The 13766-nt window shown below is 46.0% G+C and overlaps 1 protein-coding gene across 4 annotated transcripts in view; it reads left to right on the top strand.

Moving 5' to 3' along the window:
- plxnb1b (plexin b1b) overlaps positions 1-13766 on the top strand; it is a 272332-nt gene that overhangs the window by 234594 nt on the left and 23972 nt on the right. For all 4 annotated transcript variants that reach the window (XM_038812455.1, XM_038812454.1, XM_038812456.1 and 1 more), the window contains 8 exons: positions 1693-1869; positions 2043-2191; positions 2871-2971; positions 3314-3531; positions 5710-5888; positions 10588-10654; positions 12224-12370; positions 12914-13070. In XM_038812455.1, the coding sequence (XP_038668383.1) occupies positions 1693-1869; positions 2043-2191; positions 2871-2971; positions 3314-3531; positions 5710-5888; positions 10588-10654; positions 12224-12370; positions 12914-13070 (1195 nt within the window). The remainder of the gene's footprint in view (positions 1-1692; positions 1870-2042; positions 2192-2870; positions 2972-3313; positions 3532-5709; positions 5889-10587; positions 10655-12223; positions 12371-12913; positions 13071-13766) is intronic.

The raw sequence follows: 13766 nt of genomic DNA, 5'->3' as shown, positions 1-13766 counted from the left end.
TTTGTAAACGGGAGCTTTCCCAGCTTGAAAGCTTTGGAGGATAAACTTCAATTGCCAGCAGGGAATGGTTTTAGGTATTTGCTGGTGCGAGACTTCCTGAGAAAACAGGTGACGGCCTTTCCGCTGCTGCCGCCATGGGGGATACAGGATAGAGTAGTTTCCTGTACCTGGGTGGGAGAGGGGAAGGTATTGGATATTTACCAGGAGCTTTCGGAGACGGAGGAAACCCCATTGGAGACCCAAGGAGGTTGCAGAGGTCAGGGGCGCAGCACCAAGTAAGACCCCCCACTGCTTGCCCCCCTTTCCCCCCCCCGCCTCCCCCTGCACCCCCATCTGCGTGTCCAACCGTGCATGCTGTATTGTGTATTGCAGGACCAAACATCGACCCACTTGTCCCTGCGGCTGCCGACCCTCCCGAGAACATGCCAGGGCACCCACAAGACCGGGATAGACCCGGCTTGTCAGGCATACGACGCCCCCACATAGTCCCAGGGTGCCCACAAGACCGGGATAGACCCGGCCTGTCAGGCATACGAAGCCCCATCCCTCCCCCCCCATCCCCAGCGCACTCCCATCCCCAGCACTCCCCCCTCCCCGGCACCCTCCCATCCCCGGCACTCTCCCATCCACAGCATCCCCCCCCCCCGCACTGACCCTGATCACCGGCACGCACCCTTGGCCCTAGGGAGAACCCTCCACCGTCACTTTCGTCTCCCCCCCCCCCCCCCCCCCCCCCCCTCACCTACGGCTGTGCCATCACCTCTCCGGTGGCCGCCCCACGCTGCCCCCGACATCCGTGCTCGCCGGCGTCAGCCAGCATGACTGGTTGATGCCGTTAAAAAGGTTGTTTGATTTACGCCGGTGTGACCTTGGCCCATCCAGGCTGGAGATTTGCAGCAGCCCCGCGGCCCAGATCGTCACGCTGATTCTCGCCATTCTGCGAGGCACGTGGCACGATTCCCATCGACGCGATTTTTTGACTGCAGGAGATTCTAGCGACTGGCGTGGCAGCGGTGGGGGTCGGAGAGTCCCGCCCATTGAGTCTGCACTGACCCTCCGAAAGAGCATCCTACCTGGGCCCTCGCCCCACCTTATCCCATAACCCCACAGAACCTTTTGGACACTGAGGGGAATTTAGCATAGGCAATCCATCTAACCTGCACATCTGTGGACTGTGGGAGGAAACTGGAGCACCCAGAGGAAACCCACGCAGACAAGGGGAGAATGTTCATACTCCATACAGTTACCCGAGGCCAGAATTGAACCCAGGCCAGGGGCGGCACATGGTGCAGTGGTTAGCACTGGGGCTATGGCGCTGAGGACCCGGGTTCGAATCCTGGCCCTGGGTCACTGTCCGTGTGGAGTTTTCACATTCTCCTCGTGTCTGTATGGGTTTCACCTCCACAACCCAAAGATGTGCAGGGTAGGTGGATTGGTCACACTGAAAATTGCCCCTTAATTGGAAAAAAAAATAATTGGGTCCTCTAAATTTAGGGGGAAAAAACAGAAAAAAGAAGGCTGCATTCAGAATTGAACCAGGGTCTCTAGTGCTGTGAGGCAGCAATGCTAACCACTGTGCCACCCTGTTGTCTGTCTCTCTGTTATCCACTGTGAACGGATCACCCTTCCTACCCTCTGACTAGCCTGTAAGATTCCACCTGTGCTTAATATCCGTTCGGCATTTGCCTTCAGGGAGAAAACCTGGACCTCGCAATTACGAAGGAAGAGGTGGTCGCAATGGTGGGCGAGGGAATTTGTGCTGTGAGAACTCTGACTGCAGATCACCTGTACTGTGAACCGCCCCTGGAGCAGCCTGCTGCACAGAGGAGGAGAAAGCGTGAAAGCATGGACACGTTGCCGGAATTTATTGTAAGCTTCATGTTCCTCCATTTTGTTTGAGTGACAGCTGATGGGGGAGTGTCACTGGGCAGTCCTTGAGCCAAAATAATCATTGACAGCAGGCATGAAAATCTCTCTTTTTGGGACACACTTTACCTCATCATTCTCATGTTTCCTCATTGCTCTTGTTCTTGTTCCCCTAGGTGCAAATGGGAAATCTGCCTTTTGAGCTGGGAAAGATCCAATACGATGCAGAGAGCCCGTCTAATTTCCCAATCGAGGCCCAGATTGGGCTTGGAGTGGGAGCATCCATCGTCGCACTGATTGTCCTGATCATCGTTCTTATCTACAGGTATACAATGGCTAACGATGCCTTCATGGAGTCTGAGAGGTTCAACCTAATTAGTTAAATCTCCCACCTCATGGAAATATTCATGAGACTCTAAAGGAGCAAGGGATGGACTGATTCATGGTCAGCGTTAATGGAAGCCGGTATTTCTAATTGTCTCCTGTCTCTGGCTTAAAAGGGTCAACGTGAAATGAGTTAGGAATTGCTGGGGATTCATTAATGAATTTTGGAGGATAAATTATTACCCACTGATTCACGAGGATGCGTGCCAATGGAAGTTATCACGGTTTGAAGGTGCTGTAATATGGATGCCGACAACTTCAACTGTGCTTTGGGCGTTCTATCTGCGAAGAGCCAGTATTACCTTTACAACACCTTAGCCTGACCCCTCTTCTGGGTTTTCTGCTGGGAGAGATCTTTTTGATTGGAAGAGAGTTGTTTATTTCATGTCCGACGGGTCTGATGTCCACCTTCCAGGTAGCATTACCATTACACGTCCATATTCTTCAGGTGCACACTTCCCTCTCATGCCGATCTATCTGGCCTCCTCCTCTGCCGGCTTGTAACACTCAAAGTCAGTAATGTTAGCCTCAAAAGGATTGCATCCGAGGTTTAATTTGATTTAAAATCCACAAAACCACCATTTTCTGTGAATGATGTAATCTTACTCTCTCCCTGGTAGGCGGAAAAGTAAACAGGCGCTGAGAGATTACAAGAAAGTACAGATTCAGCTGGAGAATCTGGAGACCAGTGTTCGTGATCGATGCAAGAAGGAGTTCACAGGTAATCCATTTGTGGGTGTGTGTGTGTGTGTGTGTCTGGTGTGTGTGTTGTGTGTCTGGTGTGTGTGTGTGTGTGTCTGGTGTGTGTGTGTGTGTCTGGTGTGTGTGTGTGTGTGTGTGTGGTCTGGTGTGTGTGTGTGTCTGGTGTGTGTCTGGTGTGTGTCTGGTGTGTGTGTGTGTGTTATCCTAAATGCAGAGATGAAATAACTTCATTATGCTACCGATGCATTTTATTTGGCATTAAACAAGTTCTCCTTATTTCAGTGGATGTCCCTTCAGCCGGTTTTCAAATTACTAATAAAATGTTGTTCTCTTCTGGAAATTCGTAAAACACTTCTAATAGATCTCATGACTGAAATGATGGACCTGTCCAGTGATCTGGTTGGAACTGGAATGCCTTTTCTGGATTATAAGACCTATGCCGAGCGAATCTTTTTCCCAGGGCACAGGGAATCACCTCTGCAGCGGGATCTGGATGTCCCTGAATCTCGACGACAGACCGTGGAGCAGGGGCTTGTCCAGCTTTCTAACTTACTGAATAGCAAGCTTTTTCTCACCAAGGTAACCAAGGACACTCTGCTTCAGAATCTGTGTGCGTTTCTTGCAATAGTATCTGGACAATGGGCAGAATTTTGCCATTTTGGGGGCAAAGTGTCATGATGGGCGGGAAAGGTGGAAGGTAGCCTGCTGTCTGTACTGACGGTTTTCCTGCCTATTTTAATGTTTTGCGAAAAGAAAAATGATAGGGGTGGGTCCCACAATGCCATGCTGGCACGGTGGGCTCAATTAGAATTATGTGTTGGGTCAATGTAAATGAAACAATACTGAACCCCTCCCCCCCCCGACCAGCCCCCCCCCCCCCCCCCCCCCCCCCCCCCCCCCCCCCCCGGCACTTCACTCAAAGACCACTGCCTGCTCTCCCCAAACAAATGTCTCCATGTGCATATCACACAAAGGCAGTAACACCGTCATCTCATTGGGTAAAACCACCTGTTGATTATTCGCTTTTAATCCTTGATAAGTGACATTCTGAACAAATTTGAATGTGTCCAAATATTTCACTTTTAATGGCATTTTGAACACTGAGGTAGGGAACCCGGAGCTGCTTGTTTTGGTCACATTCAGGACATTTGTTCAAAAAATAATTTAGGGTACCCAATTATTTTTTTATTCCAACTATGGGGCAATTTAGCACGGCCAATTCAACTTACCTGCACATCTTGAGGTTGTGTGGGTGACACCTACGCAGACACGTGAATTCGGGAACTTTTTGACCAGTTTTCCAGATCGGGTTTGGAAAGCTGAGGCAAGACCTCACATCCATTGAATTAGAAAGTCTTTAATCCCTCAGGCAGAGGAAGCATGGGCAGCACGGTGGCGCAGTGGGTTAGCCCTGCTGCCTCACGGCACCGAGGTCCCAGGTTCGATCCCGGCTCTGGGTCACTGTCCGTGTGGAGTTTGCACATTCTCCCCATGTTTGCGTGGGTTTCGCCCCCACAACCCAAAGATGTGCAGGACAGGTAGATTGGCCACGCTAAATTGCCCCTTAATTGGAAAAATTGGGTACACTAAATTTAAAAAACAAAGACAGAGGAAGCACTACGCGTCTATTCCTCGAAAGAGAAAAGCAGTGACCTGTGTTTAAACCCCTCCGATCATTTGGCTACAAGCCATTCATTAATTTCTCTTTAGTGGGCTGTGATTGACAGCTTCCACAAGCACAAGTGGCAGCCTTGCTTTATTTATCTTCCTTCATGGATGAGTAACTCTTAAGTGCTACAACCACAACATTTACAAACATCAACCACATCAAAAAGAGATAAGTGCATTCCAACCACCCCTCTTCATGCTTGAGTGATTTTAAAGTACTGAGCTGGAAATTGACAGAACTTAACTCTTTGATGTGGTTGATGTTTGTCTCTTTCGCTAGGGGGTTTCTGGGGGTGCAGGTGGGTCAGGTCGCCCCATACTTGTGGGATGGGGAGGACCCAGAAAATCTGCGGGGGGCTGAATCGCTATGCGGGGTGGGGGGGCTTTGTGATGGGAGGGATGGGGATGATCAGTGATGCGGGGGGGGGGGGGGGTGACAAGCCACAGGACCACATTATTGGGCCACCCGCTCAACATGGCGGCCCCAATGCGGGATTTGCTCAAATCCCTCGCCATGCATAAATTTGCAAATCACTAGCAATTCAGCTCCGGTGGGAGAACATAGGGCAGGATTCTCCGTTTTGCCGACATCCGGCGGTTTCCCGAGGGCGTGGGGATGCCCCGCAATATGAAACCTCATTGACCGGCCTCATAACGGCGAATCCCGCCAGCGGGTCGAGTCTGAAAAGTGGCATGGCGGAGCAGAGAATCCAGCCCATAATGTCCCAGAGAATTCTGCCCATGTTATTGTGCAGTCGATTGTCATTAAAGTAAGATGCCACTGAACCCTAGAAGGTATCTGCACTGAACTGAATTTGTGACAATTGGGTGTCAACTTCAGAACTGGACTTAAGGGAAGGGGGTGATTTTTTTTTTAAAGCCCATGTGACCAGCATACCCAGGTCACCTCCTGCCCATCTGTTTATGTGTAGTCCTGGAGACTGAGCTGGGTAGAGCTGCTTTTCCAGTTGAAGGAGAATTCTGGAGGAAAACGGAGCGTGTTGAATCATTGGGTAAGACTTGATGATCAGTAAATCAGTTTTGTTTTTCTTAACTTGTCTAAGGATTTTTCATGTCTATCTGCATTAGTTCATTCACACACTGGAGAGCCAACGGGTGTTTTCACCACGAGATCGTGCTTATGTGGCATCGCTATTGACCGTCTCGTTGCATGGGAAATTAGAGTATTATACAGATATCTTGAAAACGCTGCTAAATGACCTGGTGGAGCAGAACGTTGCCAAGAACCCGAAACTCATGCTGCGCAGGTAGGAACTAATGAAGCCTGGGCTTGGCTTTCTGAACAGGCATCTTGTATTGAATTAATAGTTTCTCCAATGGCTTACGTGTAACTCTTTTGTAAAGCTATTAAGTGCTCCATTTGAAAGGGGCACTAATGACACCATAAAACAAAATCAAGCCAAAATGTTAAAGGGAACTTAAACCAAGTTAAAATGACATTCCCAGGGATTAGTTGCTTACCTATCAGTGTCCTATCCGATTTGGTACTAAGTGGCCCAAACGTGGAAGGCTTCAAATTTGATTTTATGTTTGTGCTGAACTCAGTTGGCACCAAGATAGGTTTAAGATCAGTTGCCATTTATGAGGAGAACGTTGCAGCGTTAGCAAGTTACACACAAGCAGGGGCAGGATGGAGACCCTCAACCTGAAATTCCATGCTCAAGCAGAATTCCACCTCGAATGCCTCTAAAGGCCCTCAACAGGAATTTGGTGCAAGTTCTGCAAAAGTCTTGGAACGGCTCCAGCTCTTGCCAGATGAGTCCTTACAGGCACTGCCAAAAGTGCTCCTGCATTTAGACAGATGCAGTGACCCACTGAGGGGAAAATGGTGTTCCTGTCTTCAGTAACTCTGTGTAAGGGTGGGGGAAACTAGGCTGGGTTCCAGATACTGCAAGGGTATGAGGAGAGGATTGGACCCAGGCTTCCTTAACAGTTGAGTAATTTTATAAAGTTGAAAAATGAAGAGTCGCAGGAGAAAAGGAACAAAGATGGAAAAAAGGAATTTGGGATCAATCTTTCAGTAATTTTTGGAAGTGTTAGCGTAGGTCCCCTCTGCTGTACAGAGTTGTCTAAAATGAAAGTCACCACAGTCCCCGAGGACCGTAGGCTGCTCTCCCCTTTGAGAGCTGACTGGTGGTGATTTAACCCGAGGATCATCACACCTCAGGCGAGGGGCAAGGCTGAGTAAGCGGGGCCTTCATGAATAACCTCACCTGATGCAGGAATTGAACCTACCCTGTTGGCGTTGTTCTGCATCACAAACTCGTCGTCCAGCCAACTGAGCTAACCAACTCCCTCCAAGGTCTTCTATACCATATGTAAACATACATTCAAATTAGGAGTAGGCCACTCAGCCCCTCGAGCTGCTCCACCATTCAATAAGAATCATGACTAATCTGATTGGAACCTCAACCCCACATTCCCACCTACCCCCAATAACCTTTCACTCCCTTGTTAATCAACAATCTATCCAGCTCTGCCTTAAAAATATTCAAAGACTGCTTCCATTGCCTTTTGATGAAGAGAATTCCAGAGACTCGTAACCCTCAGTGAAAAAAAATTCTCATCTCTGTCTTGAGTGGGTGACCAACAGTGTAATCAATACAATAAATAGGCAATATATATTGTCACATGTACCAATGTTCAGTGAAAAGTATTGTTATGCATACAATCCAGACAGATCGGTCCATACATGAAAAAACATAGGAAAAATTGGGCTAAGAAAATAAAGATGGTTTTAAAGGATTTATATTTGTATTGGTAAACATTGAAAAGAAGGTACAGTTTTAAGTATGTTTAATGTTTCTGTGTCTGGAATGGGAACACCTATAGTTAGATTCATGCTGGATAAAGTGTTTGTATCTGTGAAGTTTTGTTGAGTTCCAACTGTGTTTCTATTGTGCTTAGATAGGACTATGGTGTGAAGAATAAATAGAAGTAAGTCAGTGCTTAGCAACAAGTGGCCACTTTCCATGGGAAGAGCTTTCCTTTGTTCTTAGTTTTAACTAGAAGCCAGAGCAGCCTGCAGACAGGGCACTGGGGAGTGAACAACTCTCAACTCTGCCAGGCCATTCTGGCAGGAGTTTGCAGATGTTATGTCCAAGGTGTTGGAAACAAGGGTGGCGCCGAGTCCAGAGGTAGCGGTTTTCGGGGTGTTGGAAGATCCGGGATTCCAAGGGAAGAAAGAGGCAGACGTTCTGGCCTTTGCTTCCCTGGTAGCCCGGAGACGGATACTATTAGCTTGGAGGGACTCAAAGCCCCCGAAGTCGGAGACCTGGTTAACTGACATGGCTAGCTTTCTCTGTCTGGAGAAAATCAAGTTTGCCTTGAGAGGGTCAATGTTAGGGTTCGTCCAGAGGTGGCAGCCATTCGTCGACTTCTTTAGAGAAAATTAACCATCAGCGGGGGGGGGGGGGGGGGGGGGGGGCTGTGGGGTTAGTTTTGTGTAGAGTAGGGTGTTAGAAAAGCTGGGACCTGTGAGAGAGGAAGACGGCTTTTACACTATGTTTATATTTGTATGTACACTGTTTCTTCTGATACTGTTATAAAACCAAAAATACCTCAATAAAATGTTTATTTAAAAAAACTCTGCCAGGCCAAGCTGAACAGGACAAGGGAGTTGCAAAGATGCAGGCATCCTAGGGAATAAGATACAATCCAGACAACCAGGGAACTGGGACAGAAAGAGTGTCTAAGAAGTTTGAAGTTGAGAGAACAGAGACCAAGGTATTGTTCAAAAGAAATCGAGGAAGAGTAAACAAAGTGTTCAGAGTTAGAGGAAATTGTAATACTAGATTTAAATCAGACTTCGGAGGGAGATGAAATGTTTGATGCCACTTTAATACAGTCTGGGAATTGGGAGTTAAAGCAATTGTGACCAGCTGGTATAGCTGGCAAGGCAAGGAAATCTTAAAGTGGTTGAGAATCCAGGACTGGATTCACTGTTGAAAATGGAGCGGACACTTTTTTTTAAAAAAATGTAATTTGGAAAACCTGGTCTGGATTTCGGAATGCAAACCACTGAGGGAAAGCTTAATTCTGAGAGAAGATTTTAAAGTGTGTTTTTGGGAATAGCGTTTGGAAATTCTCATGTGACAATCATCGGGGGAATTCTGAGCAGACATCCACAAATATTCACTTGGGATTCAGATTGGAGAGTGTATTTGCCCACAGGCATCTTGTGTGCTTAAAAGGGACATGAGACCATTGTAGATTTAGATATGCTTTGTAATCTGTTTTAATCCTGAAACCTGTGCAATTGTTAAACTGTGGGGGGGAGTAAAGGAATATTGTCTCATAATCCAATTTTTTCATGTTTAATAAATGTTTTTTTCTTGTTAAAACAAATTAGTGATCCTGTGACTCTGATCCTTTATTAAAATAAAAGTTACGGCCTTTTGAGCCAGGATTCCATTCTGGGATCTTGCCATCCAGTTATAAGATCAACTGGGTTCCTAACAATGGGATGTGGAATTGTGAAAGATATTCAATAAATTTAGGGGGAGGCGATGGCATAGTGGTATTGTCGCTGGACTAGTAATCCAGAGACCCCAGGGTGATGATCTCGGGACCTATGTTCGAATCCCAACACGGAAGGTGATGGAATTTAAACGTAATAAAATATCTCAAATTAAAGTCTAACGATCATGAAACCATTGTCGATTTTTGTAAAAACCCATCTGGTTCACTAATGCCCTTTAGGGAAGGAAATCTGCCGTCCTTACCTTGCCTACAGGTGACTCCAGACCCACAGCAATATGATTGACTCTGAACTGCCCCCTCAATGGAAATTGGGGACGAGCAATAAATGCTGGCCCAGTCTGCGAAGCGCACGCCCCATGAACAAATTTTTTAAAAATGGCCTTTCATTGTGTACTGAATAGGTTGGATTCTGAGTGGAATATTTTAGTATTCCATACATCTCCAGAATATAATCTATTTGTGTCGGTGATCGTTAAAGTGCTTCTCGCACATGGAGGAGGTTGGATTTTAGTGGTCGCAGTAAAACATGGATAGAGACTGGCAATGTTACAGAAGCAGAAGTTTTGGTAATGGAGTGAATGCCGGATAGGTAGCTCGGCTCAAGGTTAGATAGGATGTCCAGGTTGCTTAGGGTTTGATTCGGGCTAGACCAGACTTCAAGTACAGGAAGGCAGTCCGGACTATGTAGCTGCTGGGACTAAGACTGTGGCTTCTGTCATCCCAATATTTAGTGTGACAATGTTTCCACTCAGGGTGTCAGACAAGCATTGTGACAAATCTGAGATGGTGGCAGAGGCTGGGAGAGGTGTTGGCGAGGTGAAGCTGGGTGTTGTCAACATGCATGCAAATGTAATTGCATAAACTGTCTCTCTCTAATGCAAGCCAGCTCTTTCTCAAATATCAATATCACTTTTCTATTTCAGTTTATTCCTGCTGTACCATTTTAATTTTCCCCACACTCTCCAAAGATAAAGAGAGTAGGCAGGCAAACTGCTTCAACGACTTATGAGATGTAGGAAAGTTGTACAGAGTGACCCAATTAACAAATTAGCCACAGTCGGCAAAGGACCATAAGCAAGCCTCTCCATCAGAGACAGAATTGTATCACTCCGTAAATCTGGAGCCAGGCCTTCATGAACTATCACAGCTGGTGCGGGGATTGAATCCATGCCACGTCATCCTGAATCATACACTGGCCACTGAGCCAAGGGAGTTCAGCTCTCTGAATTCTCTCTCTGGGGCAGTGCGGGGATTCTGTTTGCTAGATGTAAAAATTACGGCTATTAAATCAAGTGCTATCTTCCTGAGCTATAACCATGCTCTCCTTTTCAATGCAGGTCGAAAAACATTGATTTCCAACAATTGCCCCCTTCCAAATTACTGTACAAAACGTGAAGTATGTATTTTGATTAAAAAAGATATCAATGTTGACACAAAATTGGAAGTTATTTTTCTGTGTTTCAGGACAGAAACGGTGGTGGAGAAACTGCTGACAAATTGGATGTCAATCTGTCTGTACACATTCCTCAGGGTAGGTAACCAGTTAAATGTAACACAGGTGACCTCTGTATCGAAATTGGTGTGCAGTATACCATTTACTCAGCATGACCAGTCTCAGAATGCTGTGTGGATTCCTGTAGATTCTTGTTCTCCCTATAATGTTACAACTTTGAAGGAAATCTGTTGAAAGGTATGTTATTCCACCAAACCACAGTCGTAACATTTATTTTGGCTCTTGAATGGCGTATTGTGCATACGAACCCATGCCCTACTTTCCTCTGGTTTATTATCTCGTGTACGCTGCGCAGATTCTAGCAGATTGTTTGAAGTTACAAACAGATGTCTGTTTAGACTTTTGATGTTAAAAGTGCCAATAAACCGAATAACTTCCAAAATATTATAGTGAGTGACCTTATCTGGGAGGCTGGTAGCGAGGAAGAGTGTGATACTGGCTGATGGCTCTAGGCACTGCAAGATCCACACTGTAATCACCAAGAACATTGGTTGATCATGGGAAATGGAAAGTCTGGCAATGCAGAAATAGTATTGTTTGTGTTAAGAGTATCTTGACCTTGGGCACTTTGTCACCGTGGATGGGTAATTATAACATTATTATTATGAGTTGCACTTTCTAGATTGTTGCCTTGTGTCCATTGTCCTGGTATTGTCAAGTTCCTAACCTGTTGCTATCTACTTCGCTCGGTACTAGCACTCTTGCCACTGAATTGAAAGATTGCGGACTTGAGCATATTCAGTAGTGACGGAATGTTGCGTTGTTAGAGATTCCTCTTTTTTGGATGAGATTTTAAATTGCCTGTTGCTATGGAGATAAAGGACCTCATTGGGAAAGCGCAGGATTTCCAGGCCAACATTCAGCTGTTTGAATGAACGTGTTATTTGTCGAGAGAGCAGGAATGACTGCTTACTGTTTTTAAAGCATTTTGAGGCTTCTTGATGTGAGGAGCACTACCTAAATTCAAGTTAATTCTCATCATCTGCGTTCACAGAATTCCGGGTTGATGCTTACATACTAAGGACAGTACTGTCTAATATCTGAGCATCTTTGATATTGGTCTGGTTTTCCAGATATATGCTGATTTGTGACGGGGTTTGTTTTGAACTAGCTGTTTAATTAATTTCCCAACTCGAGGCTCATGCAATGATTTGCATACTGCCCTAGGTAGAGAAGCTCTGATCATTGTCTGAAAAAAGTAATGAATGTCCTTGGAGGTGCAGTCCGTTTGAGCAGTTCTACCAGAAACGTCTTTGCTACTGGGTGAAAATGTGTCAGAGATGACGATGTTATCATCATTGTTTTCCAAGTATAGTCAGTGTAAGGGCTCTGAGACGATAAACCCATGACATTGCCCAAAGGTAAAGTAAAATATCTTGGATGCACAACGCTAAATTGCTGGCTTTGAAAGCAGACCAAGCAGGCCAGCAGCACGGTTCAATTCCCGTAACAGCCTCCCCGAACAGGCGCCGGAATGTGGCGACTAGGGGCTTTTCACAGTAACTTCATTTGAAGCCTACTCGTGACAATAAGCAATTTTCATTCATTTAACTACATAATAATTGTTGTCAACCTGCATGTCCCTAGGATTCAGCAGGGGAATCCCTCTACATGTTGTTCCGAGCAATCAAGCACCAAGTGGATAAAGGACCCGTTGATGCTGTGTCAGGAAAGGCCAAGTATACCCTAAATGACAACCGACTGCTCCGAGAAGATGTGGAATATCGTACACTGGTAAATCTCCCAAAAGACAATACTGTTAGCTTAAAGTAAAATGGAGGCAGCACGGCGGCACAGTGGTTAGCACTGCTGCCTCACGGCCCCAAGGTCCCAGGTTCGATCCCGGCTCTGGGTCACTGTCTGTGTGGAATTTGCACATTCTCCCCGTATCAAGTTGTTTGGAAAGTATTGGTTTGGATGTGATCATTTGAAAAATCTTGCGATAAAAATATTTATAATAAAAAAGAAACCCAACGACGACAGTGGGTTTTAAAGACTGGAGATCTCTTGTTGAGTGTGTCCCGTTTACTAATTTCCCTGCTTTGAGAGACAATTTGTAGTGGGAAGGGGATTCAAGCTAAACCTTTAAGTGGCCTTCATGAAATTGCACTTTGTTCTTGATCCTGATTTTCTGACCACTTAGGGTGGGTATTAACTGGAGGCATCAAATAAAGTTGGAGCATGATGTGGGAGGATATTTTCACACCCCTCGTGATTGGGGCGTTTCGTGTTGCCTACTTAAATTTTTTTGTGTGATGTCCTGCATCCTCTACACAGACCCTCAACGTCCTGGTCCAGGGAGAAGATGCACAGCCATCCCCCGTGAAAGTATTGGACTGTGACACCATTACCCAAGTCAAAGAAAAAATAATTGACCAGATCCACAAGGGAGTGACTTACTCACTCCGACCACATGTGGAAACACTTGACCTGGGTAAGAAACTAGAAGTTTCTAATGAGAGTTTCTTTGTATGTTTGGTGTAGGGACAATATATGTCAGACGTAGGGTTGTAGTGAGAAGCACAGAGTGTCAAGGCACAGGTTTAAATGGAAAACTGACAGATGTTTGGATTTTGGTGAAAGAAATAAGGATGGTTCTTCGACAGAGTTTTAGCTGGAGAGACTGAACGTGCCAGGTTTGTCATCATTAATTGGAAAACGTTTTGCTTCTCTCGTGAGCAGATGCTAAGTCCTGACTCAAGACTATAAATCTCCACAACACCTGCAGTTTTCATACTCGCATGTCGGGCAGCCTCAGATTCAGTTCATATCCTGGACTTGAGGCCTTTTTGTTAAAATTGTATTTGCAAGGAAGAAAGTGGCAAGGAACCACTCTCTCCGGTCGAAGTGGAGCAGAGAATTAGATGGAATTTTTGGCGTCACGTTTCCAGGTGGATTGGCCGTTCCAGTCAGATTTGAGGCTAAGAAAAAAATCATTGTTTCATTGAACAGGGATCAAGATTAGCTCTTGTGATTGGGGCAGAGTTTATAACGGTGGCATTTGTGCTGGGATCCAGATTGAGAAGACACTGAACTCTTGATTAAGGATGAATTGGGTGGTGAAGGTGACAGCCTCTCTGTTGACAGCTGGAACTTGGAAGCTCCAGTAAATTAGAAGGTTGGGCAGGCA

The sequence above is a fragment of the Scyliorhinus canicula genome, chromosome 11 (assembly GCF_902713615.1).
Source record: "Scyliorhinus canicula chromosome 11, sScyCan1.1, whole genome shotgun sequence".
Classification (NCBI taxonomy): Eukaryota; Metazoa; Chordata; class Chondrichthyes; order Carcharhiniformes; family Scyliorhinidae; genus Scyliorhinus; species Scyliorhinus canicula.
The sequence above is the reverse complement of the archived record's forward strand: the minus strand, read 5'-3'. Positions and strand labels throughout refer to the sequence as shown.